This window comes from Pipistrellus kuhlii, unplaced genomic scaffold (genome assembly GCF_014108245.1).
Source record: "Pipistrellus kuhlii isolate mPipKuh1 unplaced genomic scaffold, mPipKuh1.p scaffold_m20_p_1, whole genome shotgun sequence".
In the NCBI taxonomy this organism is placed as follows: domain Eukaryota; kingdom Metazoa; phylum Chordata; class Mammalia; order Chiroptera; family Vespertilionidae; genus Pipistrellus; species Pipistrellus kuhlii.
Window position 1 is genome coordinate 49,367,554 of NW_023425404.1, and position 28,000 is coordinate 49,395,553.

General features: G+C 38.9%; 1 protein-coding gene across 7 annotated transcripts; it reads left to right on the forward strand.

The window, feature by feature from the left end:
• Positions 1-731: 731 nt before the first annotated feature.
• SLC30A4 (solute carrier family 30 member 4) lies at positions 732-28,000 on the forward strand. 7 transcript variants are annotated; one of them, XM_036443167.2, is made up of 7 exons: positions 743-1,555; positions 8,010-8,156; positions 18,069-18,222; positions 19,021-19,222; positions 20,084-20,189; positions 21,197-21,331; positions 21,946-22,453. In XM_036443167.2, the coding sequence occupies exons 1-7, from the start codon at positions 1,165-1,167 to the stop codon at positions 22,101-22,103; spliced, it is 1,293 nt and encodes a 430-aa protein (XP_036299060.1). In that variant the 5' UTR covers positions 743-1,164; the 3' UTR covers positions 22,104-22,453. The 7 variants fall into 7 exon arrangements, 6 of the variants coding, with proteins under 6 accessions (XP_045438843.1, XP_036299083.1, XP_036299088.1 ...); XR_006741888.1 differs by lacking the exon at positions 20,084-20,189 and having other exon boundaries at positions 739-1,555; positions 21,946-22,164; XM_045582887.1 differs by lacking the exons at positions 18,069-18,222; positions 19,021-19,222; positions 20,084-20,189; positions 21,197-21,331; positions 21,946-22,453 and adding exons at positions 26,383-26,406; positions 26,698-28,000 and having other exon boundaries at positions 732-1,555.

The window sequence follows — 28,000 nt, forward strand, 5'->3', positions numbered from 1 at the left end:
ATTCCATCCAAGGAATCACCGTGATGGTGGTGGTGGTGGTGGAGGGAACTCCATTCCATTAAGATTTATATCTAAATTTGAACCTCCTTCTCAGAACTTAATGAATTTTTAACTTCTTATTAAACAGAACTAAGGACCAGAAGAGATATTTCTACTAGATTGTCTCTGGTTGGGTTTAGTCCATATTGTGACTACCGGTACTTGGAGGCAAAAGGAAGGTGGAGTGTGAGCACAAAGAGAACAAGGCACCTTTGATTTTTAAAAATAATAACTACATATTAGGCGCAGAGCAGCTGAGGATCCTATACACCTTGCCCTCTCCGAGTTGACCTTGGCCAATTTGCCAGCGAGAAGCAGGAACTGGGGAGAGAGGAGCTGCCTGACTTCCCACTCACAAATGGAGCTAAATGGGTTTCCCCCACCAAGGTCCCACCCTCGCTTCCCCGCTCCCCACCCCCCGCCAGGCCCTGGTTCCGTAGAGCGAATTCCCAGGCCAAGCGGGGCCCCATCCTCTGTCTCCCCACGAGGGCACGTGGGAGGGCCCGCGGGGTTGGGGCCGAGCCTGTGTGCATCCCTCGGGCAAAGGCGGGCGCGCGGGGCCGGGTCGGCGGGACCCGAGCGAGGGGCCCGGGGACGCAGAGCGCGCGCCCCTGCGCGCCGGCTCGCGCGTCCCCGCGCCGCCCCCTCCCGCGCGCGCCTCGCCCGCGGCCGCTCCGGCGCACGCGCACGCGCGGGCGGGCGGGCTCGGGAAGGGCGGGGAGAGGCGGTGGCCGCGGGCGCCGGGGCGCGGACCTGTCAGACCCGCGGAGCCGGCCTGGCGCTGCGGGCGCTGCAGGCGAGACCAGCCCCGCTCCCCGGCGGCTCCGGGCCGAGCCGAGCCGAGCGGGGGCGGGGAGATGAGCGGCGGCCCCGCGGCGGCGCCCCACACCGACGCGCCGCCCCCTCGCGGAGCCGCGGCGCCTCCTCCGCGCCCGCCCTGCGCCCCCCGCCGCCGCCGGGGCTCCGGCACCCACTTGCGGGCTGCGATGGGGCGCCTTTAATGCCGAACGTGCTTCGGGTCCCACGCGATGGGGAGGGACGCGCGGCGGTGAGGTAGGGGCCGCCCCGCCGGCCGGCGGTCCCTGCAGCCGCGGGCCGTTCCGCGCGCGGCGCGCAGCCTCTGCCATGGCCGGGGCCGGCGCGTGGAAGCGCCTCAAATCTCTGCTGCGGAAGGACGACGCGCCGCTGTTTCTGAATGACACCAGCGCCTTCGACTTCTCGGACGAGGCGGGCGACGAGGGGCTCTCCCGGTTTAACAAACTTCGCGTGGTGGTGGCCGACGACGGCTCCGAAGCCCCGGAGAGGCCTGCTAACGGGGCGCACCCGGCCCTCCAGGCCGACGACGACTCGCTGCTGGACCAGGACCTGCCGCTGCCCCGCAGCCGCCTGAGCCTGAAGGCGGACCCCTGCGACAGCTGCAGCCGGCGCCGGGAGCGGCTGGCCCAGAGGAAGGTGAAGACCCGGCTGACCATCGCCGCCGTGCTGTACTTGCTGTTCATGGTTGGAGAACTCGTAGGTGAGCGGTGGTGCCAACTCACTTGCCATTTCCATGGTGTCCGGCTGCTCTGGGTGCACGGGATGGGAGGTTTAAAACGTTCTTTTCGGGAAGCTCGCTTGCTCTCTAGCAAGAGAGACTCATCTCTTGTGGTGTGAAAAGTCCACACCGTTCCAAAGTGCGGGTCAATCTACAACATAAATTTATTGTTTACCTTCAGTGTACATCCTGTAAGTTCCTCTTTTCTTCTGAAAGAATTGTGATAAAACACCAGGTTAATGCTTGCAAGGTTTAAAATAGTAATAATAATAATAATAATAATAATAATAATAATAATAATTCTAAAGTTACTTAGAACCATAAAATGTTACGGTAGGAAAGGACTTCACTGAACACCTGCAGGCTCAGTCCCTCCCCCCCCCCCTTTTTTTTCGTAGGAATCTGAGGGCCTGAGGGGGGTCAGGAAGTTGGGAGGAAATAGGTGGTTAATGGAAGAGTCACACCTACAGTCCCAGGCTCTTGACTTTTTTTCCCCCCCTCTATCTATGACATGGGTGTTCTCTCTATGCTACTTCCTGTTAGATTTATATCCAAGAGATTTGCAACAAATACTACCAACTAACCGGAAAGTTTTTCATTATAAGGAGAATCTGAGAGGAACCAGAAAAATGGCTCCCCCGGGGTTTATGAACTTGGCTTATTTTTCATTTTTTAATTACTTAAATACATTCTCACTATAAAACATATTAGTGTAACTGCTAACTTGCCTTAATAACCGTTTACGAAGTGACATTAACCCAGAGAGGCCACTCTCCCACGGTGTCTCCTCGGGGTGAGCCATGGTGAGAAGAGAGGTGGCAGTCCAGGTTTGAGGTGCTGGTTGGATGGTTCAGTGTAGGAAAACTACCTACATTTCCTACCTCATTTCCTATCACTCCTCCCCCGCGCTCTCTTCAGCCGTGCTGGCCACCTTTCCCCTATAACTCACAAAGCTCTTTGCTGCCCCTCAGGCCTTCACAGGTTATTTTGAGGTCACTAGAGTAAGAAATACAGTTAACACTGTGATTCATGTAGGTGTGCATCATACCTATGTATGTGTGTACATATACACATATGTATAAATACATATGTATAACTGAACATATACACATGTGTATAAATACATATGGATAACTGAAAAGTTTTATTTCATGTGATGTCTTCTAATATTTTTTCAGTTGTGGTTCCACCCCACTTAAATTGATTTCATGGGTCCGCAAATACAGCAGGGTCTGCAATTTGAAAAATACTGCTTTATGTGGATTGACTTTTCCCAAATCTTCTCTTGGCAGGTTTCTTGTCATTTATGTCTCATCTCAAAAGAAACCTCTGAGAGCCCTTTCTAACTAAACCTTCCTTCTCCCCTGCTCCCTTCCCAACTATAAAAGCCCTCTACAGCTGAGATTATCTTCTTTATATATTTCCTTGTTTTAGTATATTTACTTGTGTAACATCTTGTCTTTCTCCACTGAAATGTAAGCTGAATTCCCAGCACCTAGAACAATGATTGGCACAGAGTAGACACTCATTAAATTTCTGCTGAGTTCATTTTTAGTGTGTTAGAGGATAAACAGTTTGGCTGCAATGTAGTAAACAAGAGGGGAAGAGGCAGGGGAACCAGATCAGGTAGGTCCTGTATTAAGTGGACCGTGTTAAATGAGTGTAGTTTTTCATTCTAAATACAAGGGGAAGCCAGTGAAGGCTTTTAAGCAGAGTGTGACATGTTAGGATTTACCTTTTTAAAAGATTACTCTGGCTCTTACATGGAGAATGGATTGGAGGGTGCAGAAATGGAAACAACTATTGCAGAGATGCAGACAAGAGATTATTATGGCTTGGACCAAAGTGGCTTGAGAAAAATGTACTTACTGGTTGAGAAACATTCTAGAGGTAACATTGGCAAACTTGGCTAGTGGTTTGGCTGTGGTGGTGGATGGGAGAGCAGTGTCAGCAATAATTCTGAAGTTTCTCACCTAAGCAGCTGAGTGTATGGAAATGTATGTAATTTATGAAGCAGGGAGAAAATATAGAGCAGGATTTAGCTATGGCTGTTTTAAACGTGTTCTCATATGTACGTGAAATAGCCAAGTAAATATATCTAGTGAGCATATGAGTCTTCAGTTCAGAAAAGAGGTCAAGGTAGAGATATGTAATGCCGTGGGAATGGAAAAAGTCACCTAAAGAGCCAAGTCTGGAGGAACTCCAACTTTAGAAATCAAGCAGAAAGCAAACAGGTATCTCAGAATCAAGAAAAGGGAGTATTTCAAAGTGGCAATAAATAAATTGAAGCTGCAAGAGGTCCAATAAGATGAGAACTAAAGTATCCTTGAGTTTAATAACAGTGTTGTTGATTAACAACTGCATTTTTATTGAAGTGAAAAAGTTTAAAAAGTGAGTGCAGATAAAGATGGCAAATGAACTCATTCATCTAATTGTACTCTCTCCTGAAGCCTCTTTTAAACTATAATAAAGGGATATGTATATCCACACAGATGTGGAAAACTGGAAGGGAGACAATAACAACACAAATTTGGGAAACTATATAGGAAACTGATAAAGGAGGAAACTGACAATAGATCCAAGGAAGCCAACTCCTAAGCAAGCAATAGGGAAAGCCAAGAACCAATCTAATGCATCAGAAACGCCTAGAGAACTTAAACACAACGCTGGGCCAGAGTTTCTAATTAAGTAGTTATGGGATCTGGCCTGTGAGTTTGCATTTCTAACAAGTTCCCAGGAGGTGCTGATCTTGCTAAATAAATTGGAGCGGGGGGGGGGGGGGGGGGGGGGGGGGGTAGCGGAGAGCGTTTAGCCCTGCCCTGTTGCTCAGTGGTTAGAACGTAGGACCAAAGGGTTGTGGTTTTGAATCGCGGTCAAAGGCACCTCCCTTAGGTGTGGGTTTCCAGCCCCAACCTTGGGTGGGAGGCAAACAATCCATGTGTCTCTCATGTCAATGTTTCTCTCTCTCCCTCCCCCCATCCTCCTTCCCTTCCACATTGTCTAAAAATCAATGGAGAAAATACCCTTAGGGGAAGTTTTTTAAAAAATCTTTTAAACAATAAAAACACAAAAAATATTTTTAACTCCACAGAAAAGTTGGAAGATGAACTAAGGTAATCTCTGACAAGAGGAGAGCAAAAAAGTAGAAATGGCTAACAGGAGAAAAAAAATGCAAGAAAATTAGTATATTAGTCCAAACATCAAGTAATAGGAGTTTAAAGAACAAAGAAAGCAGAAGGAAAGAAATCAGCAACATACAGTAGTCCTCCCTTATCTGTGGTTTTACTTTCCACAAGTTTCAGTTACCCGTGGTCAACCATAGTCCAAAAATATTATATGGAAAATTCCCAAAATAAACAATTCATAAGTTTTCAAATATGCACTGGTTCTGATTAACATGAGGAAATCTCACACTGTCCTGCTCCATCCTGCCCAAGACGTGAATTATCCCTTTGTCCACACTATCCATCCTGATAGTCACTTAGTAGCCTTTTTGATTGTCATGATGTCCACAGTGCTTGTCTTCACATAATCCTTATTTACTTAATAATGGCCCCAAAATGCTGACAACTCACCTATGCCATAAGAGAAGCCATAAACTTTATCATAGGTATTTGTATAGGAACATAATATATATAGGGTTCAACACTAGCCACAGTTTCCAGCATCCACTAGGGGTCTTAGAATATATCCCCTTTAGATGAGGGGGTATTACAGTAGTTTAGAAAATGCCCCCAGAACTGAAAGGTATACATTTGCAAATTGAAGGAGTCAACAAAAGCCCAGCAGATTGGGTACATTATTTTGAATTTCAGAACACGGGGAACACATTGTTATCTATTGCCTCCGATTGTTTTTGCACAGGGCAGAACTCCAAGTCAAGTAAAAGAAAAAACAGCCTGGCAAGTATGGTCTTCCTGGGAACCATGAGACAAGGTCAAATAAAAGACATTGCTCTGGGAATGGGGCTCTTAAGGAGCTCCAACCCTATTCTGTCCCTTGCAGTGGCTGCCCTGCTGAGGTTTTCACTGGGATTGCCACTTGTTGGTGTTCAAGGTTACCAAAAAGCTACATACGGGGAAATGCCACAGAGCTCACTATTCTTACCAAGATTCCGCCATTTCCCTTGAATAAAAGCTACCTATAACAGTTTTCAGGTAATTTCTAGAGTTTTAAATAAGCTGATTTGTCCATGTTCTTATTGCTTTTATGAAGATGATTTTCAGAGGTCCCTACTCTGCTATTTTTGCTGATGATCACCAACGTGTGGCTCTGTAAATTTAGGTTAATTAAAATTAAATTAATTTAATTCAGTTCCTCAGTTACACTAGCCATATTTTAAATGTTCAAAAGTCACATATGACTAGTGGCTACATATGACTAGTAGACAGTATAGAGGACATTTCCATCATCTCAGAAAGTTCTATTGGACAACGTGGCTTTAACATACCCTCCTTTTATAATAATGAGGCTCAAAATGTTAGCAAGTAACTAGCTTAGAATCTCTGAGATTCCAAAGCCCCATGTTATTAACAACCAACCTGTATTTTTTCTCAGTGATTTCCAGCATTTTCATGTCAGGGAATACAGGAAGTCCTCAGGTTACATCAGACTCGATGTACATCATTTCGTGGTTACATCGCCATCTCGCGTTCACAGTATTTATAAAAGAAAAAAAGTTCTATCATTTCAGCATATATACATATGTGCTTTGTGTTTTTATTATTTATTTACCACAAGTAAATGTCAGTAATTGTTATCTTTTATATTTTTTTTACTGTTTCATTTCACTACTGCTGTGTATGTGCTCCATGTGAGTGACATAGGTGTTTATGTAGATGGTTCTGACTTTCAGCAAATTGCGTTACATCTCGCCCTAGAAATGGGTCTCTGATGTAACCTGAGGACCTACTGTACATAAAAATTATATTTGTATAGAACACACTAGAGTACGTGGATGTGACTACAAAATCACTGCCTCCAGTTCTGCTGCTTCTGGCTCTGCACAGTCATCTTAGAAATAGGGAGATCAGCAACCCAGCACACTAGTATGTCAAGACACCCTCACCATGAAGTTCCACTATCTATATGTATAAAAGGCTAAGTGTCCAACCATCCAACTGATCAACCAGCCAGTACAGATTACACGCACTGGCAATTTAAAATAAACATTGATACATATAAAGCTCTTGCTGGTGCCAATTGCATGCATGTGTTTCAATCTGTCATTGTCAATCCTGAGTTTGGTTGACATTCTATTATAGAGATAAAGCAAATAGTGATATTGAAATATTTCTTAATTTTCTTTCAATGTGCATGAACCACTAATATAGCATAACAGTGATTCTCAAAGTGTGGTTCTGAGCCCAGAAGCATCAGCCTCACTGGGAACATGTTGGAAATGTAAATTCTCAGGTCCCATCCAGACCTACTTAATTAGAGATTCTAAGAGGTCAAGCAATCTGCAGTTTTACAAAACTTCCAAATGATTCTGGTACCCATAAAAGTTTGAGTGCTCTGTATTATATTATAAAAGCTTACGCAATGGATGGTAATAGGAAAATTATATAACCATAATGGAACAACATATATTTACACACACAGACATATATGTGAAATTATGTGTGTGTATATATATATAAAATGTCTAGAAAATCAATATAAAATTTAAAATTGTGTGTTTTATTTTATTAAATATACATATTATTGATTTTTTACAGAGAGGAAGGGAGGGATAGAGTTAGAAACATCAATGAGAGAGAAACATGGATCAGCCACCATCTGCATACCCCCTGCTGGGGATGTGCCCGCAACCAAGGCACATGCTCTTGACCAGAATCGAACCTGAGACCCTTCAGTCCATAGGCCAATGCTCTATCCACTGAACCAAACCGGTTAGGGCAAAATTGTGTATTTTAAATACCACCTTTTATCTCTCTATTAGGAGACATTGCTGTTGTGTACCCAATTGAATCCGTTATTTGTATCTTTTATTTTAAGCTAATGTACATTTTACGAGTTTCTTCAGTTTAATTTTATGTTCAAACTCTCCCAAACAACAAGTACTTACCTTTTCTTCAGCTTTATTGTAATATGTAGATTTTGTGGTTATTAATTTCACTAAGAGTAGGACAGTTGTTTGAGTAAAAGCTGCAGTGCTAAAACAAAATTCTTCTTTATGTATTAGCCCCTGTTTAGTGATTCTTCTTTAAGGTTGTTGACTCCTCAGAGAATCAATTCATAGAAATGGACATTCTCACTAGAAAAATATATGCATATTTAACGTTTTGCTTAAAATTTCAGTTACCTTGATTTCATTATAATAGGATAAAGATTTAGTTAGAAGTTCATGTTTTGTAGGATGTTACGTATTTTTGGGTTTATTACATTTATTTTAGTTAACATATTCCTTCTTCCCTCTTATCCTTACTCTAAGGTGGATACATTGCCAATAGCCTAGCAATCATGACAGATGCCCTTCATATGTTAACTGACTTAAGTGCTATCATACTGACCCTGCTTGCTTTGTGGCTGTCTTCAAAATCACCAACCAGAAGATTCACCTTTGGATTTCATCGCTTAGGTAGGTAATTGGGAGGTGTTTTTTAGATTATAACATTTTATGCTAAACCAATAACGGACTATAACCTTTGATTAGCTGAAATCTTTTTTGTGATAAGCCTGTTGAAATAGATGAACAAAGCGAATTAAAATGGGTGAACAGGATTTACTCAGATACATTTCTTCCCATGTACTGAACTTCAGCCCAGTCAGCTGAACAGTTTACACATATAAAATTATATGATAATCAGTAATTTGTAAATGATTTCCCTATGTCCTAATGATGTTATCATACAAGAAGTTTATCTTCAGTTTATTGAATCAAGCAAAACTATGTAAGTGTAATTCATTAATGAGCATTAGCTTCTTTCTTTTACTTCAGGTTTTTTCAACCAAGGCTACTGTGGCCAAGATTTTAAGTATCACTGTAATACGTATAACAGATACTGTGTGGCTGACCTTCATTGAGGCCACTGTATCAACACAATTCTGAAAATGCTGGCAAAGATTCTTTGCTTAATCACATTTTAGTCAGTCTCCTGAACCTTCTCCCAAGCCTCCCACTCTCAATATCTTACCAGTTATCCTTCAAGTGATGTCTTGCCACCACAGCCTGTCTTCACAAGACTTCTGTTCTGTCAGTTTTATCAGAATCCCCCTCACTCCTGATGTTTCCTCAGTAATTTTTCACCCACAGATTCCCAACCTGCTTCTTGGCTATAAATTCCCACTTGTCCATACAGTATTCAGAGTTGAGCCCAAACTCTCCCCCACTGCTAAATACCATTGCAGTGGTCCCTATGCCTGTCTCAGTAGCTTCTCCTCTTGAATAAAGTGTTCTTTACCATGTTGTAACAAGTGTCATGCATTTTTTTCATTAACAATGAACACATTTTATTTTACTATTTTAAACAAATTAATATTTAATTAAGGTTAAAATCATATATAGTCAAATACAACTGCTTCTTGCTATGTTACTATTAATATTTTTTAATTTTTTGCTTATTTAAAAAATACATATAAAATAATTGCCTTTACTATTATGTGAAGTGCCATATGACCTCATGTCATTTGCTCAGAACCCAAAAGGTGACATTTAGGTAGCTTCAGTAAAACCTGTTTTAAAGAACCAGAATTAGTATATTGTTTTTTATTTTGTGTAGACTCTTGGCTAATATTTCAATCATTTCCTCCCCTTCTATGTTACTTTTTGACCTAATACTAACTCAGTATCTAGGTCTTCTAAAAGGTAATCACTGGGTCTTCTAGTATATAACATGACATTTTAGCTGAATAGCTGACATCAGGCTGGGAAACTACCTGGCATCTCCACTCTTCAGCACTCTCAACTGCTATACAAGAGAACTAAAGCCTTGAGTGAGGTTTTTCTGTTATTTTTTAAGCCACTACATAATACATTTGGATGTGTCCCTAAAAGAAACCCACTACTTTCCAACATAGCATTCATTTGTTAATTTATTGACTTGAGGGTTTTTTACAACTTTAAAATTGCCCTGACCTGATGGCTTGGTTGGAGTGTGGTTTCATATACCAAAAGGCTGTGGGTTCGATTCCCAGTCAGGGCACATAGCTAGGTTGCAGGTTAGATCCCTGGTCAGGGCATGCATGTACGAGAGGCAGCCAATCAATGCTCCTTTCTGTCCTTCCTCCCTCCCTCCCTCTTTTCTTCCCTCCCTCCCTCTCTCCTTCCCCCTCCCTTCTCTCCCTCAGCCCCCCCCAATTTAAGATCTAAAACATAGTATGTTAGAATAGGGATTTTTGCCCTCTAGCACTATTTGAGAAAATACATTTCATTTAATGAAGTCAGTGGCACTGTATCCCAGAAATATGCAGTAATACAACATAGGAAGTCCTACATATAATAAGTTAAAAGCCAATAATCATGAAAATTCTATTAAATATCAAAGAAGTACTTGGGCTCTCTAGTGAGTGCAAACTATATAGTATTATATTTACCTAGATGGTCACTTTGTTTCTTCATAGTTTATTAGCACTATAAAAAGATGAGAGAAACTAGAACTGACTGGTCCTATTGTATCTCTGAAAATTCCTACAGACTGCCAGGTATTTCCCTTCCCTACAAATACTAAGTTCAGGATGGTGGACTAGATATCAGCATTTGACTCCTGTCTCTCCAGAGAGTCCATTGAAATAAAAAGTATCAAAACAACAAAGGGAAGTCAATACTGGGTCACCAATAAACAAGAAATTTCCAGAAATCTCTGAAAGAAAGTAGATGGGTGTAGGTTGAAGGAGAAACAAGCCAAGAAGCTGCAGCCTAGAGTACAACACGCTAGAAACTGGATCAGCCCAACAGATCTCCAAAGAAGGCTCAGAGCAGAGCATCAGAAGTGAGAATTGGGGCTGAAAAGGAAATTAATTGAATGACTATATGACCTTATGGAAAATAATTTTTAATTCTTCTAAGTATGAATTTCTTCTATAAAATATGAATGATAATACTTACATTGCAGAATTGTGAAAAATACATAAGGTAAGGTGGTAAGCCTAACAGGATACCTGGCACAGAGTAAATTTCCAATAAATGTTAGTTTCAGTTATATTTTCCTTCCTTCTTCTACTAGACTTTATATCTCTCAAAATGACCCATGCTTCTAAATTGCCTGCCTTCTCTTGTTTCCATATCAAAATTCTTATTCTCTCAGCATAACTGTCTCAGCTAGGTAGGAGAAAAGTCAGATGATTCAATCTGATGATTAACAAATTTAAAAGATGTGCTTTTTGACTTGGGTCTTTGGTAACATTTTTGGCAATGCAACAATATTTTAGCAAAAATCATGCCATCGTGGTGAAAGAAAGGTAGTATAGGTTTGAAGGGTAAACCCAAGGAATCAGTCTTTTCCTTTCCTTCGTGTGAACTCATAGATTGTGTAAAGTCATTCAGGACTTTCTTTCTTTTTCTTTTTTTTTCTTTCTTTATTCCTTTCAGTAAACTATGGTGGCAGCTCTTTTATGGGAAGAGGGAGAGGAGGTTAAAAACTACATGTGAGTTATTTTTAAGTGCCTAAATATATTTGACTGGGTTGTTTGCCCTCTCATCCTAGAAGTTAATAAAATTTAAAACTTAATGAAACCACACTGTGGGGAGAAATTCCACAAACCCTTAGGCAGAATGGCACTGTCTCCCAGACCACGGGGACATGCTATTCTAAAGAGAACATCCCCTTGCTTGCTTGCTTTATTCCTTCTCTGAGGATTATGAGTATAATTGACTTTATTCTTTCATTACTGGGGCTGAAGAGGCTGGATGGATTAGATAAAGATAACGGTCATGTGATAAGATGTAGTAGGCAGAGTTGTCTGCATTTGAAATAAAAAGCAAGATCTACAGTTTGGTAATGCAGCTCATCAGCCTAGGTTAGTGGCAAAGTGATAGTGTGGGAGTCTTTTGTATAATAGTATGTAGTTCTACTAAGCAAAAGCCTTGGATGATCCGACTAGATGACTGTTGTTTTGGGATAGGTATATGATAATAATGCTAATTCTACCTAGTTATTTATTCCCTGATGCTAAAGTATTTAGCAGAAAGTATTCAGCTAAAAATTGTTTTCCCCCAAATATGCAGCCCCCCCAAAAAAAACACTTCTCTCTAGTGATTCATTTTAATAACTTCCTCCCCCTCTGAGATGAGTTATGCCTACTCATTATTCACATCTTAGTGAGAATTAATTCATATCACATGTACATCTCTAGGTAAAGAATAGGTACTTCCTAGAATTCAGAATTTTTATTGAGGCAGAAGACATGAGTGAGGTAGTCAATGTTGGCTAGTCAAAAGTCAACTGGAGTATCTTGAGTATGAATAGAGAAAACAGTAAGAAGGTAGAAAATAGGAGATTACTTAGAATAGGAGGTGAGAGGATCCAAAGACCGACTTTGCAGTTTAGCTTGACATTCTGGTGGCAGAAGTGGGCCACTGGAAATCCTATATGATGTCTTTAGCCTGAGTGTTGTTGGGTTATCTATGGCTGCGTTGAAATACAAAGATTAGATTAGTCCTAGGCAGATCGAATATAGCTCACTGATTTTTCTCCTCTTTCCTTCCTATCTTCTATTGGATGAAGGTAGAAAAGAGAAATAGCATAAAAGGAAGTGGGAGAGAGATATAGCTCCACTTTCCTTTCCTATTGATTTCTATAGACCTCTGAAATCGGTTTTTAGATGTGCTATGTGTAGTTCCTTGAGGCAATAGAAAGACAACATTATGCCGAAACCGGTTTGGCTCAGTGGATAGAGGGTCAGCCTGCGGACTGAAAGGTCCCGGGTTCAATTCCCGTCAAGGGCATGTACCTTGGTTGCAGGCACATCCCCAGTAGGGGGTGGGCAAGAGGCAGCTGATCGATGATTCTCTCTCATCAATGTTTCTAACTCTCTATCCCTCTCTCTTTCTCTCTTTAAAAAATCAATTTAAAAAAAGCAAAAAGAAAGACAACATTATATAATTTAAGGGAAATGTATTCATTATTGTCATCACAGTGTTAGTAAAGTTAACAGTTAACATAGGCCAGTACATCTAGACAGCACTCACACAAAAATAAATGTATAAATGTGCTGGCACTCAGTGTGGTTTTACATAGTTGAAACAGATTGTTACTCATTCACTGAGTAGGCACTCAATAGTTACTTGTTCAGTGAATGAATAATAGTACAGTGTGAGGAGACAGGCAGTAAATATGTACCATAAGCACAACATACTCATAAATTGTATTAAATGCTACAAAGAAAAGAATAAGGTACTATGATGGAGAATAACAAAGGTTGGAAAAGAACTCAATATTTTTCATATGAACATTGAAAACCTCTAGTTTTGGCAATTTATAGATGTGTTAAAATGTACATAAACATCTTTTGTATTTTATGGTACTAGCAAAACTGATTAATCATCTGTGTTTTCTCCCAATTAATTTTTTCTTTCACCAATTTATTGGCCATTCAAACCAAAACTGTTTATTCACACTACTTCAATACTAGTTCAGCTGAGTGTAGTGATTTAATTATTTGTGCATAAAGTAGTAAAATATGTTAGAGCTACTTAATAATAGGTTTTCAAGAATTTTCACAAAAATTACCTTTTGAGAGTTTTTTACTTTGGTTAAATTTCCGTTCAGTCAAGTTTTCCGAAGCTAATGGGGTAGTAACTTTCACAGAAATCTAGGGTTTTAGTTGTGAAAGTTCCTGGGTCTCCTTTAGAAAGTGAATAGTCTGTATATGTTATGCACTCCTTTGTCTTGAAAAACTTTATTATACATTATGTGACCAGACCAACCCAGAGCAAGAATGAGAAGATTGGAGCAAGTCATAATTTCATTGTTGAATGATAACTTCCCTCTGTTAAACGTTGTTGGAGGAAAAAGCACCGTGCCTCTATTTATCTGCATTCCATCATGTTAAAAATACTAGGCAAAAATGTTAAACACTAATTAGTACTATTCATATTTCACCAAAGTTTCATTCACAATGAAAGAACTTTTTGTTCATTTTATCAGAACAAAATGGTCATATTACTATTGTTAGGATTTTTAGCTATGTAGAATTATATATGCCTTAAACTTCTCAATTATAAATCTCAGTCCTAAAATTTTATTTAAAATTCTGTGTGTGTTTTTCTTTTGCATTTATCAGTTTTCTAGCTAGAAGACATTTTTACCGTCAATTAGAATAAAAACTGACAAGTGGATGTCTCTGTTTTTCACCAAGGGAACTAGATGTGAGGCACATTCCTTATGAATTGCTGGAAAAGGGATATCATTGATGACAGTATCTTAATATGTCATTTAGGAATTTCTAGGAATCCGCTGAATTCCATTACTCTTAACTGTGGGAAGTCATTGGGATCCCTTTTAGACTACTCTCTGGGTGAAAACTATAATATATTGTGAAAAACTGCATTTTCAGCTCCTAGTGGGCTGGGAATCTTCCTTGCCAAACAAAGAACTCTGTTTATCCTATAGTTTGACTTTCATTTTACATTATTCTGAAGGTGGTTTTGCCATATCTGAGAATTCACAAAAAGGTAATTTTAAGTGTTTAGCTAAATTATTACTGGGATGTGAGCTTACCAGATTTAGCTCATGCATGCCACACATTCCCTCTTCCTCTGAAATATTATATGATATCCAATGTATCTGAAATATTGCATGGCACATAGTTATATTAATATTGCATTTGTTTTTTAACTAAATGCAAATTTAACTTGCATAACTAGAGTAACTATAGAACTTATCATTCAAATCAGGACACTTTTGAGAGTGAAATGGAACACTCTTTAATAATTATGCCAGAACAAAGGCATAAATTGGAACTATCCTGGGAAAACTGGAAAACTGGAAAGTATGGTCAAGCCAATAGTAGGAGGTTTTGAAAGTATTTTAAATTGTTGATTATAGATTTTTATAAGCAATTACATCTTTGTGTATTTAAATATAAGTTATATTGCTTTATAATTGCTCATTTAAAAATGTTATTGCTATGGTGGCCTAATTGCTGGTACAACCTTGACATTGTCTTTTTAAGGAAGAATTTGAATAGGGTTGGTAACTTTTTTTGGATTAATATTTTTTAAATACCAATTTTAAAGAGAAAGTTCTTTTTTTGGTGAGTAAAATGAGGCTATCATCAGTACATAAAATTTTACAGTTTAAAATATTTTTTTTAAATACATTTTATTGATTTTTTTACAGAGAGGGAAGGAGAGGGATAGAGAGTTAGAAACATCGATGAGAAAGAATCATTGATCAACTGCCTCTTGTACACCCCCTACTGGGGATGTGCCCGCAACCCAGGTACATGCCCTTGCCGGGAATCAAACCCGGGACCTTTCAGTCTACAGGCTGACGCTCTATCCACTGAGCCAAACCAGTTACGGCAGTTTAAAGTATTTTAATTATTTATTTTTTTCTTTGTTATTTATGTGTGTATTTTACCATCAGCAGCTATAACTTTAGACAATAAATTCATGTGTTTTATGTCTTATATTTGGCTAAATTATTTTAACCTATTTATTTTTTCTTTGGGGGTTATTTAATAAATAACCTTTATTCATAGAGGATATATCCCAAGACCCCAGTGGATGCCTAAAACTGTGGATAGTATCTAACCTTACATATACTGTACTATTTTTTTATACCTATATCTATGATAAAGTTTAATTTCTAGATTAGGCCCAGTAAAAAGATTAACAACAATAATAAAGTAGAAAAATTGTAACAATATACTATAATAAAAGTTATATGAATGTGGTTGATCTCTCTCTCTCTCAAAACTGATCTCATAACTGATTGGGCTATTGAGTGACTAACAGTGTACTATGGTTTTGAGTAGTAATTGTGTTTATTTGTCTTATTCCAACATTAGTTCTGTCCATGTACAAACTTTTATTGGAATTACACCTAAATTAATGAAATGTCTTCAGGAAATAGTTTCTAACTTCTAGATAATTTTTCTGTATTGTAAGTTAAAGGTTGGAATAAAAATGTATCAAAGTCCAATATACTTGAACTACCTGGAACCTTTGAGCAATGAGTCGACCCAGATAACAGTTTTCCAGATTCCTTAACCTTTTAACACTTAACAGGATTAATGTCTGGTGTCTCTAAAGGAAAATTTTTCTTTAAAAGTATTTTCTTGCCGAAACCGGTTTGGCTCAGTGGTAGAGCGTCGGTCTTCGGACTGAAAGGTCCCGGGTTCGATTCGGGTCAGGGGCATGTACATTGCTTGTGGGCACATCCCCAGTAGGAGGTGTGTAAGGGGCAGCTGGTCAATGTTTCTCTCTCATCGACGTTTCTAGCTCTCTGTCTCTCTCCCTTCTCTGTAAAAATCAATAAAATATATTTAAAAAATATATATTTTCTTGTTTTGAATGTCAACATTTGTTTTATATAACAATGTTATTTATTTATTTATTTAATATATATTTTACATTGCCTATTTTTTGTTATTTTGAAAATATATAAAATTATCTGTACTTTATACTCATATGGTAGAAAATTTATCTGGTATGAAAGCATATATAGAACAAAGCATCCATGTCTCCTCACCTATTCTCCTCATAACCAGTTTTTTATCAGTATTTTGTACATCCTTCCAGATCTGCATTTACAGATCATTATTTATATACTAGAGGCCCAATGCACAAAATTCATTCAAGAGTAGGCCCTCGAAGCCCCACCCCCCACCCACTGGTCATTTGGAAGGTCATTCTGCCATCCGGTCTAATTAGCATGTTACTCTTTTATTAGATAGGATATTCTTTTTTCTTTTCACACAATGGTAACACCATATATAATTGTGTTCTTTGCTTTTTTACTTTGTATTTTGGAACTTATTCCTTGTCAGTACATAAAGAGCCTTACTCTTTTTTTACAGCTGCCCAGCATTCCATGTTATAAGGCTTCTACTAATAATGTTTTTATTGTTTACAATTACTTGCTATTTATACAGTGCTTGATGAATAGCTTCATAAAATATCACATTTTACACATGTGCAACTCAATTGGCATGACTGTGTATGTCCTTCCTAGAAGAGGAATTCCTGGATCAGAGTACATTCATGAATACTTGAATGCATAAAAATGTGTTTTTATTTAGTCTAAAGGTAATACACGTTTGTGGTTAAATTAGACATTTTAAACATTACCAAAAAAAAAAATAAAGTTAAAAATAAATTCTCCAAGCTCCTCCTCCCACTTCCCAGATGTAACACTTTCTTGTCTATCTTTCCTATAGTTACCAATGTGCCTATTTTTTCTTTTTTACACATAATGGTTGTATGGTATCCCATTATATGAATATGCCACCATTTATCCATTATGTTACTTATTGGGGAACATTTAGGATGTCTCCAGATCTTTCTTGATACTACCAACAAAGCCGCAGTGAAAAATCTTATAGATATCAGATAGATTCTTAGGATCAAGGAATACATGCATTTTAAATTTTTATTAATTTTGGTAACTGCTCTCCAGATAGATTTATTTGATCTTTCCATCAGTATATTCTTGCTGACACTGTCTAGTATCAAAATTTTTAATCATTGCTAATTTAGTAAGGGCCAATAAGGAATCCTACTGAATTTTTGAATTTTGATTGATTTTGATAAATTGGCCATTTCTGTTTATTTTCTGTATATTACTATTTATGCTTTTCACCCATTTTTCTGATGAGTTGTTCACTTTGTTATGATTTGTACGTGTACTTGCCTACTGGGAAATTAGTCTGCAGTCATATACATTAGAAATATTTTTTCTCAGGTTTTCATTTTTTTGCCATGTGTTTGGTCTATAAACACACATAATTTGACCCTAAAGAGATAAGGGGGAAGTAGCATTTAAATACATAAGTGGTAGGAATGAGTTAGTGGGGCATTCAGATCAAACTATTGTACTAAACCCTTTTTTTTTTTTTTTTTTTTTTTTTAATATATTTTATTGATTTTTGTACAGAGAGGAAGGGAGAGAGACAGAGAGTTAGAAACATCGATGAGAGAGAGTCATCGATCAGTTGCCTCTTGCACACCCCCTACCGGGGATATGCCAGCAACCAAGGTACATGCCCTTGACCGGAATCGAACCCGGGTCCCTTCAGTCCCCAAGCCGACGCTCTATCCATTGAGCTAAACCGGTCCCGGCTGTACTAAACCCTTTTTAAGTAAAAATATACATAGTATATCTGAAACTAATAAATTATTAATGTCAGCTTTACCTTAATTTTAAAAAAATGTTGAATATCAAGCTATTTAAAATCATTTTAAAGAAAAACATGACAAATGATATAGTGCTTTTATCTTCTTAGAGGAAAAGAGATCTAAATAAATAAAAGATTGTACAATATTTAGTTTGTATGAGGTATAATAACCATGCTGCAAATACATTTGTTTTTTATATTTTCCCTCCAGAGGTTTTGTCAGCTATGATTAGTGTGTTGTTGGTATATATACTTATGGCATTTCTCCTGTATGAAGCTGTCCAAAGAACTATCCATATGAATTATGAAATAAATGGAGATGTAATGCTCATTACCGCAGCTGTTGGAGTTGCAGTCAACGTAATGTAAGCTCTATTTTTTTTTTTTTTAATTTAACAGGCTTTACTCTGTAGAGCGGTTTTAGGTTCACAGCAAATTGAGGGGAATGTACAAAGATTTCCCACAAACCCTCTGCCCCCACACGTGCATGGCTTCCCCCATTACCAGCATCCCTCACTAGAGTGTTACGTTGTTACAGTTGGTGAACCTACACTGACACATAAGCACCCCAAGTTAATATCCTGTGTACCACTCCAACTCATGTCCTAGGGGATTTGGTACAAAGTGTCGGTGTGCTAATAGCTGTCTACATCAAACTCTTGCTGACTTTATTCTAGCCACAGTGGCTGCCTTGCCTTTTTTTAAGCACACAGAGCACCTTTGCATCTCAGGGCCTTTACCCTGGTATTCCTCCTGCTAGAACACTCTTCCACCATAACTTGCTTCCTGGCTTCATTCAAGTCTCTGCTCTGATGGAATCTAAGGGAGGCCTGCTCTGACCACTCTCCCCATCACTCTCCATGCCTCAGCAATGCTTTACTTTTCTTCAATGCCTTCCCATTGTCTAGCAGTACATTAGGTATTTATTTGCTAACTTCTCTGCCTTCCATACTAGAACATAAGCTCTAAGCAGATAGGGATCTGTCTCAGTTATAACCCTTTTGACCCAGCATATAAAATAGTACCTGATACATAAAAGGCACTCACATATTTAGTAAATATTTAGTTCTATGTTGCCTCATTCATGTCTGATTAGTCATAAATATTTTTATCAGTAGCATTAGGAAGAATAATAATATTTTCCTTTTTTTTTTTTTTAACAGAATGGGGTTTCTGTTGAACCAGTCTGGACACCATCATGCCCATTCCCACTCCCTGCCTTCAAATTCTCCTACCACAGGTCCTGGGTATGGGCACAACCACAGGCAGGACAGCTTAGCAGTGAGAGCTGCATTTGTACACGCTTTGGGGGATTTGGTACAAAGTGTCGGTGTGCTAATAGCTGCCTACATCATACGATTCAAGGTACTGTGATTGCTGGTTTTTTTATTTTAAAATATATTTAATTTCAACATTAAAACTAAAACGGATCGACCCTGGTTAGAGCGTCAGATAGAGCACCAAAGGGTTGCAGGTTCGATACCCTGCCTGGTGAGAGCATGTGGAGGAGGCAGCCAGTCAATGTGTCTCTCATATCAATGTTTCTCTTTCTCCCGCCTCACTGAATCCTTCTCTCCCTTCTATCTAAAAATCAATGGAAAAAATTGATTAGTCAGGTATGGATTAATTAAAAAAAAAAAAAAACCTAAAACTTTCATCAGTATACTGGACACCAGTGTCACTCCTATTCATTTTGGACTTACGCAAACCTAATTGACCACCAGTCTATACAGCTCTTTTGTTAGCACTGAACACCATGGTATCACGTCACGAAGTAACTGATCTGTAACTGCCAGGTACTAGAATGTGCATGTAGTGAAGTCCAGAGATCTGGGTTCTAGTATTGGCTCTGTCACTAATGCTTTCCCCTTGAGCAAATCCCTCAACTCAAAATTTGAGTTCCCTCCCCTTTAATATGAGGGGCTTAAATCCAACTGATGACTGCTAACACTCCTTCTAGCTCTGACGCTCTGTGGTTCTGGGTGGACGATTTAAAGAAGGCACAGAGGAAAAGAATAGAACAAACCATTAAACGGCTGAAAATAGGTCCCACAAGGAAAGGCATTTAAACAATCCAGGAAAGAGTTTCTCAGATGCAACATCCCGGTTTCAGAGGTATTGTGCAGTCCTGCTAGAGGACAGGGGACAGAGTATTCCTTAGTTTGCGTTACAGTCTATTATATGTCTATCAATATTTAATCACAATTTTTATCTGTCACCTCACAGCCAGAATACAAGATTGCTGATCCCATCTGTACATATGTATTTTCATTACTTGTGGCTTTTACAACGTTTCGCATTATATGGGACACAGTAGTTATAATACTAGAAGGTAAGATCTCATTAATATCCCATTGTAGACGTATTCCTAAGTCAGATTGGGGGTCAGGGAAGATCCTGGGGTAGGAGCCATGTCTTTTCTTGTTTTTACTGATACTAGGCTACAGTAACACCACCTTACATGTATAGGATGTATAGGAATCCATGCACTCTCCCATATGTTACCTATTTGATCCTTATAATAGCTAAGAAAAGTAGGTAAGACAGACATTATTATTCCCATTTTCCAATGAGAAAATTAAGGTTCAGCTGAAACCGGTTTGGCTCAGTGGTAGAGCGTCGATCTGCGGACTGAAGGGTCCCAGGTTCGATTCCGGTCAGGGGCATGTACATTGGTTGCAGGCACATCTCCGGTAGGGGGTGTGCAAGAGGCAGCTGGTCGATGTTTCTCTCTCATCGACGTTTCTAGCTCTCTATCTCTCTCCCTTCCTCTGTAAAAAATCAATAAAATATACAATAAAAAAAAGAAGAAAAAAAAAAGAAAATTGAGGTTCAGAGGGGTAGCATAAGTTGATTAAGGCCATGCTGTTACCCAAATACAGAGCTAGGACAAGAATGCAACTCTTTGATTCTTGATGCAAGTATGTTTAGTGATTTATTAATTTATTAGTTTCAATTTAACTTGCTGCTTTGTTATATTTTCAGCATTCCTGCCTTACCAATATTACATATAAGCATGTAAATATAAGTTCTCAACACTAGCTTAGCCATCATTGGATGTTCCTTTCTTCTTATTTTTTATTATCCTAGCTTATTTGTTAAATGAAGTAACCTGGGCTGCTTAATATTCCTTTTTAGTGAGAATGAACATTTTTGTGTATATCCTATTATATGTGTGCATGGTTTATCTTAAAATACTAATATATTGGAAAGTGTTCATTTTTAAATGAATTTAGCAAAGCCAGTTGTTTGTTTGTTTTTTGAAGGGAAGTCCCCCCTAAGATAAATTTTTCCCCTAAAGTAAATTTTACTTATAAATGATATATTCTGAACTAATAGGTGTGCCAAGGCATTTGCCTGTTGACTATATCAAAGAAGCCTTGATGAAAATAGAAGATGTCTATTCAGTGGAAGATTTAAACGTCTGGTCTCTCACTTCAGGAAAGCCCATGGCCATCGCACACATACAGCTAAGTATGTTGCTGATGGTAAACACTGGGGTTGGTGGACTTCTCTTTGGAATTAAACAGCTGTGCTTAAATTAAGTAGGAAGACTTCTGGACAGATTTGTTTTAAGGGAAGGTGTGGGCTTTTCAAAAGATGAGTTGCAGGTCGTCGTTTATAGCAGAGCAATAATTTTTTATCCCTTTGAGATGAGATGTAACACAGAGATTTTTGTCTTCAGATTAAATGCACTAGGTGTATTTACCATGCTTTTTCTACATAAGAGCTAGAACCTGTGTTTTTATTTCTTTAAATCATTTGATAGATCGATACTTTTTATTTGATTTTTTTTATCAAAATAGCACATACATGAGTTTTATTTTTAAAAGTACAAAAGATGAAAGACTAGTAATTGATGTCTAGATCCCTTTCTCTACTCAAGAGTGGACCTGAGAGATAGGTAGGGATAACGAGAAGCTGATCTGGCTTGGCAAACTGACACTTCTCTAACAATAGCTTCAGGAGGGTAGAAATCGAACTAGTAAAAACATGTTCAGAGTATACTAAGATTGTTTTCTCCATGGGTCTTACTCACTAATGTGTAATGTACAATGAATAGTAATGATATGTTCTTGGCATTGCAGTTCCTGGAAGTTCATCTAAATGGGAGGAGGTACAGTCCAAAGCCAGGCATTTGTTGTTGAACACATTTGGCATGTATAAATGTACTATTCAGCTTCAGAGTTACAGGCAAGACATGGACAGAACTTGTGCAAACTGTCAGAACGCCAGTTCTATTTGAAAATGTCTGGGGGACTACTGCCTTATCTACCCTGCAGTCACAGACTTGAGAGCAATAAATGACTCGTGAATGGGAGAATGGAATTCCTGACAGCCGCGCCCATGCACTGGCCTCGCATCAGCCTGAGAGTGCTAGTTCCTGTGGAATGGTAAAGTGAGACTTCTCCCTGGTTTTTAGATGAAGATGTTTCCAAAACACTGTTTACAGAATGAGACTGACTCTACAGATACCTCAGAGAAGACAATCGAAGACCATACTTCACAATCACAACAGAGTATGTGTCATAAAGGAAGCATCAAGAGTTCTGTATTTGCATTTAAAAATCCTTTTTAAAGCCCACTTCTATCAAACCAGAGCTGGAAAACTGATTTTTTTAATGTAATCTTGATACCCAGCTTCTGGAATTTGACAACCAGCTCTCTCTTTTTACAGAAAGTATTTCTCAACAGATTTCAGAAAGTACTAGTAATTATCCAGAGTGGAATAAGCATGTATTCCTAAATGTTTCAGAAATGTTTTATTTCACAAGTAAGTCTTAATGGTATTATTATACTTTATAAACAAAATTTTCCAGATATTACAGGGTTTTGAATCTCAAATTTTTGGTTATTTGTAATTTTATCAGAACAAAATCTTTACATATTGTGGTCACTGTCATTAAATTGCTTATGGAAATATTTTCAGTATTCTGAATGGCAGAAGTTAATCTTAAAATGAAATCACTCTATGATAATTTGAACAAAATATAGGAGCAAGAATGGGGTGTGGGGTTTCAGGTTTAAGTCTTTCTGAAGTCACTTGTATTGTCCATGGGTTTATCTTTGCTTATGAACAGCAAGTTACACAAAATGTAAACAATGATGCTTTGTCCTTTCAGAAACTGCCTTACGTTTGAACAGAAAGTTTTCTGGGTACCTTGCTTCCTGCCTCCGTACCAGGTCATTGCGTGCCTTTCAGGGTAGAGCTGTAGAGGGCCAGGGTTCAGTTTCAATACCCTCCCTCTCATGCAGATTAACTACATTTCTCCAGAGAGAATTTCTGCATGATGATATGAATTAGGAATCCTCCACAGGCTCCAGAAACCCCAAGGTATAATTTTGAGGTTTTCCAATAATACCATAGCAGAAATACTGAAAAGGACTGGGGAAGACATGATTTTGAGAAGACAAAAATTTTAAGGGTTTTGGAGTGTGTGTGTGTGTGTGTGAAAGCACTGGAATAGGATGGACATTAGATCTGTGTGGTAGGGAAGTTAAGCATAAACGTTTCCAAACAGAAGGCAACCTAACTGGTAACAGTTGTATTAAAGAGGCAACTGTGAATATTCATGTCAACTGTTGGCTTGGGGATTATATTTAGTGCACGTGAGGAGTCCATTTCAGCAGAGAATCGGGATAAGTAACATGTACCAGACAGGCTGTGAGATAAAATCCTTAGATAGGCAGGTCGGTGACTTAAAATGGAAGTGAAGAATAAGAAACAGATTTCATGTTTCTGCCAAGGACCGTGTTACTCTTAAGTAAACCTAAGATAAAACCTGGATTCACCTAAAAGAGTATTAAGAGTTGATGGTGTCCAACAAAAGGTTTGGTGAATGTTAACGGTACCTAATAAGGCCCAGAATTTATTGAATTGAATTGAAAATGTTATGGGATTCTTATTGTGAATCCATTTAAAATAATGATTTTAATTTTTAAAAAATTTTAGGAACTTATAAAAAAATACTCTTTTTTTATTGTATAATGTCCTGTATTTCAAAAAATAATCTTAAATGTAGAATGCAAGTGAGAATAAACGAGAGGCATGTCAGTGCACATCTGGGCACTTACGAACTTTGGACACGTAGCAGCGAAAGGAAGAGAAGGTGCCTGTGTGTGAATAGGTTTCTCCATATTTGCAGCTGTTCCCATATCTACTGAGTTCGTTTCTTGTAACTTTCTTTTACCTTAAAAAGGTTTATCTGACTTTTCACATCAACCTGTTCCTTGAAAAGTTATTGAGTAAAACAGTCTGAAATCCATTTGAGGATTGAAAAGGATCCTTTTGTGAAATGGAGAAACACTGACAACTTTTGTAAATCTTAATTAAGTTCTGTTTAAAATTAGGTACACATGAAGTTTTCTGTGCTTGGTTGGTTGTGTGGCTTTTTTTCTTTTCTTTTCTTTTTTTTCCAGCAACTACAGATTTTATACTTGTATTTTACTGGGTCTGTGAGATTTGATAATTGATAGATTTAACTCTTTGTAACTTGACAAACCTATAGAGAAGGATGTGAACTTAGCAGATGGGAGCAAGGGCTGCACGGTGCCTGACACAGAGACACAGAGCGTGGGGTCTGTGCTTCCCCCCCCCCCCCCACCCCCGCTTCCTTACACACACACACACACACACACACACACACACCCCAGCTGCAGCCACCAGCCACACAGCGCAGCCAGGCTCAGAGAAAGAGCCGCCCATTGTCCTGTGAAAAGCACAGCTGAGCCTGGATAAACACCTACAATTGTTCGCTGGGAAAACATCATAACAAAAACCAGGCAGTTCTTCAGTGCAATGTGTTTTCATTAACATTTGCAAATAATCAAAGTTAGTTTTGTTCATAAACCTGTGTTTCACAAGTTTGGCCAGACCAGCCTTCTGACTTATCTTAGGAAAAGGCCTATTGTTTCGTCAATGACTGTGCTGCCTTAGAAATACACTGTGGGGAATAGGACATATTTCAGCTGTGAAAGGCAGACCCGAAGTGAAGTCATTCGCATTCATTTCCCATTAGCTCTGCCTGTGGGGCGGGAGCCCAGGTTTTCACAACCTGCGGCTCCCATCAGTATTACGTGCCAGCTCACTGGGTATCTTTGTTTCTTTTTCAACTCCGGATGCCATATTTCCATTTCTGAGCCGAAGTTTCCTGCTCTCAGGAGTCTCAGTGTTCTGGGTCTGTCTGTCGAGCCCAGAGGTCCTCACTGACAGTGTTTATCTTTGATAGAATTTTCCCAGAATAGACATAGACATCAGCTTCCCTTTCATTTTAATGTGAGGGGGGTGGGGGACATCTTTCAGAAACAAAGCACCACTTTAAAGATGCTTCTGGGTGGGAAAAACCGTTTCTCCAGCAGCGGATGGTTCTGATTCAGAATCTGACACAGAATGCAGGCGGGAGAAACAGACCGCACCGCAGACGTGAGTGAAGGTCACGGCTAATGAGACGCTGGGCTGTGCTTCTTGAACTCCCACCCCCACTCCTGTGGAAGGGAGATCATTCCCTTCTCAAACACGACAATCCACTAAATTAATTTTCTTCTTATGCAATTATGTTCATTGTTTCGTCTTAAGGAATAAGGTGTTCTTACAGAAACTGAGCCTCTGTAATACAAGGTTTTAGGCAATTTTTCTGTTGACTACTTTTCATACAGTAAACTTAAAAGTTACAGAATATCTTCCTAAGTATAAGATCAGTTCATTTGGTTCCTGAGCCATTTGGGTATTAGTCACAAAGGAAGTGACTTTTCACTATGCTGTGTTGAGGGGAGGCAAGTCTGATCTCCAAGTAACTGATTAAATTTCATATGTTTCTAACCCAAATGCCCAACCGCAGGCAGATCCGTTATGTGAATCTCCAGGCAGGGCTTCAGACTTGTGTCAGAGGTTGCCAGGCAGGGACATCATTGGAGGAGGTGCTGGGAGCACAGAAGTCGGAGGGGGTAACTTGTGGGAGCTCCTCAGGATTCAATTGTGTGTGTGCGCGCGCGAGCATCCGGGCAGCCTGTCACTGAGTTCTGGCTGTAAAGGGGTTTACCTCTTCTTCCAGTTACACTGTGAGGACCAACAGCTTCAGTAAGGTGGGAGAAGCTTCATGGGGACTTTTTCTGGCAGTGTCAATTTACTGCAATTACATATTTTCTGAAATAACCACAACAGAAAACTGGGATGTGCCATTGTGTCCGCTTTGCACATGGGAGGTACTGTACACCCGGAAAGTTTGTGCTTTTCTAAGTAGATGTTGCTGAGTAAGCCATATCGCAGTTTAACAAGTTGTATGTACTTTATAGCCCTTCAGAAACCAATATTTGGCATATGATTGATTCTAGAAAGATTTGGAAGCTGGTGTTTCTTCATATAATTTAAAATCAAAGTATAGTATATGTACTGTATTTACAATTTTCTAATTGTAATTTCCTATACCTTTATTGAATAAAGTATTGTTTTGCCATGTGGTTTATTAAAAATGAAAATGTGCAGTTCCTTAAATTAAATGCCTGTGTTTTTATTGAGTAAGTCATAGTAGTAGGACTTAAGACATATCTTCTTCTTTTTTTGTCTATGTAATTTATTTTTTTCATTTTTTTATTAAGGTATTATATGTGTACATATCTTACCATTGGCCCTCCCAATATCTTCTTAAAAAGCAATGGAAAATAGCCGAGACCGGTTTGGCTAAGTGGATAGAGCGTCGGCCTGTGGATTCCAGTCAAGGGCATGTACCTTGATTGCGGGCTCATCCCCGGTGGGGGATGTGCAAGAGGCAGCTGATCAATGACTCTCTCTCATCGATGTTTCTCTCCCTTCCTCTCTGTAAAAAATCAATAAAATTTTTTTTTTTTAAAGCAATGGAAAATAGATGGTAACCTATCTAGTTTCATAATCTCAGACTGTAATGTCTGTCCTCTTAGATGTTTAAGAAATAAGCCTGAAAAAAATCTTCCAGATAGGATAAACAGACATTAAAAAACTTTCATCTTTGTATGTTATATCAGTCATTTTTAATGTCCCCCCAGCCCAGCAGCAGCGGCAGAGAGGACAGAAAGCAGCCCCGGAGGGAGTAAGGCTGGTGAAGACACGGTGCAGTCCGAGAGTGAAGCCTCGTGTCTCCAAGAACGTAGATGGGGTCAGCACACCTCACCTCACCTCACGGGCTGCGCCAGCCTGCAGCCTGTTCTGTGTGGCCCAAAGAACCGAGAATGAATTTTACATTTTAAAATGGTTCTTAAAAATCAGAATAATTATATTTTGTGATGTGAAAATTCTATGAACTTTACATTTCAATGCTGAAATCCCAGTTTGTCTGTGACCACTCAGTTATGCCCGTTGTCCTGGCATAATTATTAATAGCATCTCCTTTTATTCTCAAAATGGCCAGTTTATGATAATAAATGATAAGGTCACCCTAAAAAAAATGTCAGTGTCTGTAAATAAAATGGTAAACACAAACACACATTCAGTTATGTGTAGTCTGACCGCTTGCATGCCGCAGGAGCAGAGTTAAGTAGTTACAATATAAAGCGTCTCCCTTTAGAGGAGAACTTTGCCAGCCCCTGGCGGAAGTCCCTGTTGTGTTCTTCGAGGCCTGGCAGCATATGTGGATGCAGCGAGCCCTTTGAGAGCCCACTTAGAAGCTGCTGAGTCTGGTCCCTCAGGGGCCACTGAAAGCTCTTTTCTTCCCTTCGCCTCTTTTCTTGTCTTTATCCCCTTGGAGTTTGGGCAGAAATACAGGAAAAGAGTAGCAAGTTTCAGATGTCACCTATGCACCATATGCTGTATCTAATGTTCACTAGCAAAACAGTTTTCTACCCAGAACATGATCACCAGAATCATCTAATAATAATTTTCATCATAAACCTTTATTCACTTGATTTTTAAATTTTTTTTACTAAAGTTATGACAAAAATAAAGGAAATAAAAATGTATGTATGATGAGTACCTTTATGTAGTTTGTGCCAAATGAAAGCTCACAAATGAAAAATAACACTTTATCTGCTAAATAAGATATTTGTGAGGTTTTTAAAAGTGTTCTTTAAAATTTTCCAGTTACCTAGGAAAAGACAACTATTTTTGAAAATAGTAATAAAATAAAGTTTTAAATTATTCTAGTAAATAAAGAGATGTTGCATTTTGTTTATCTA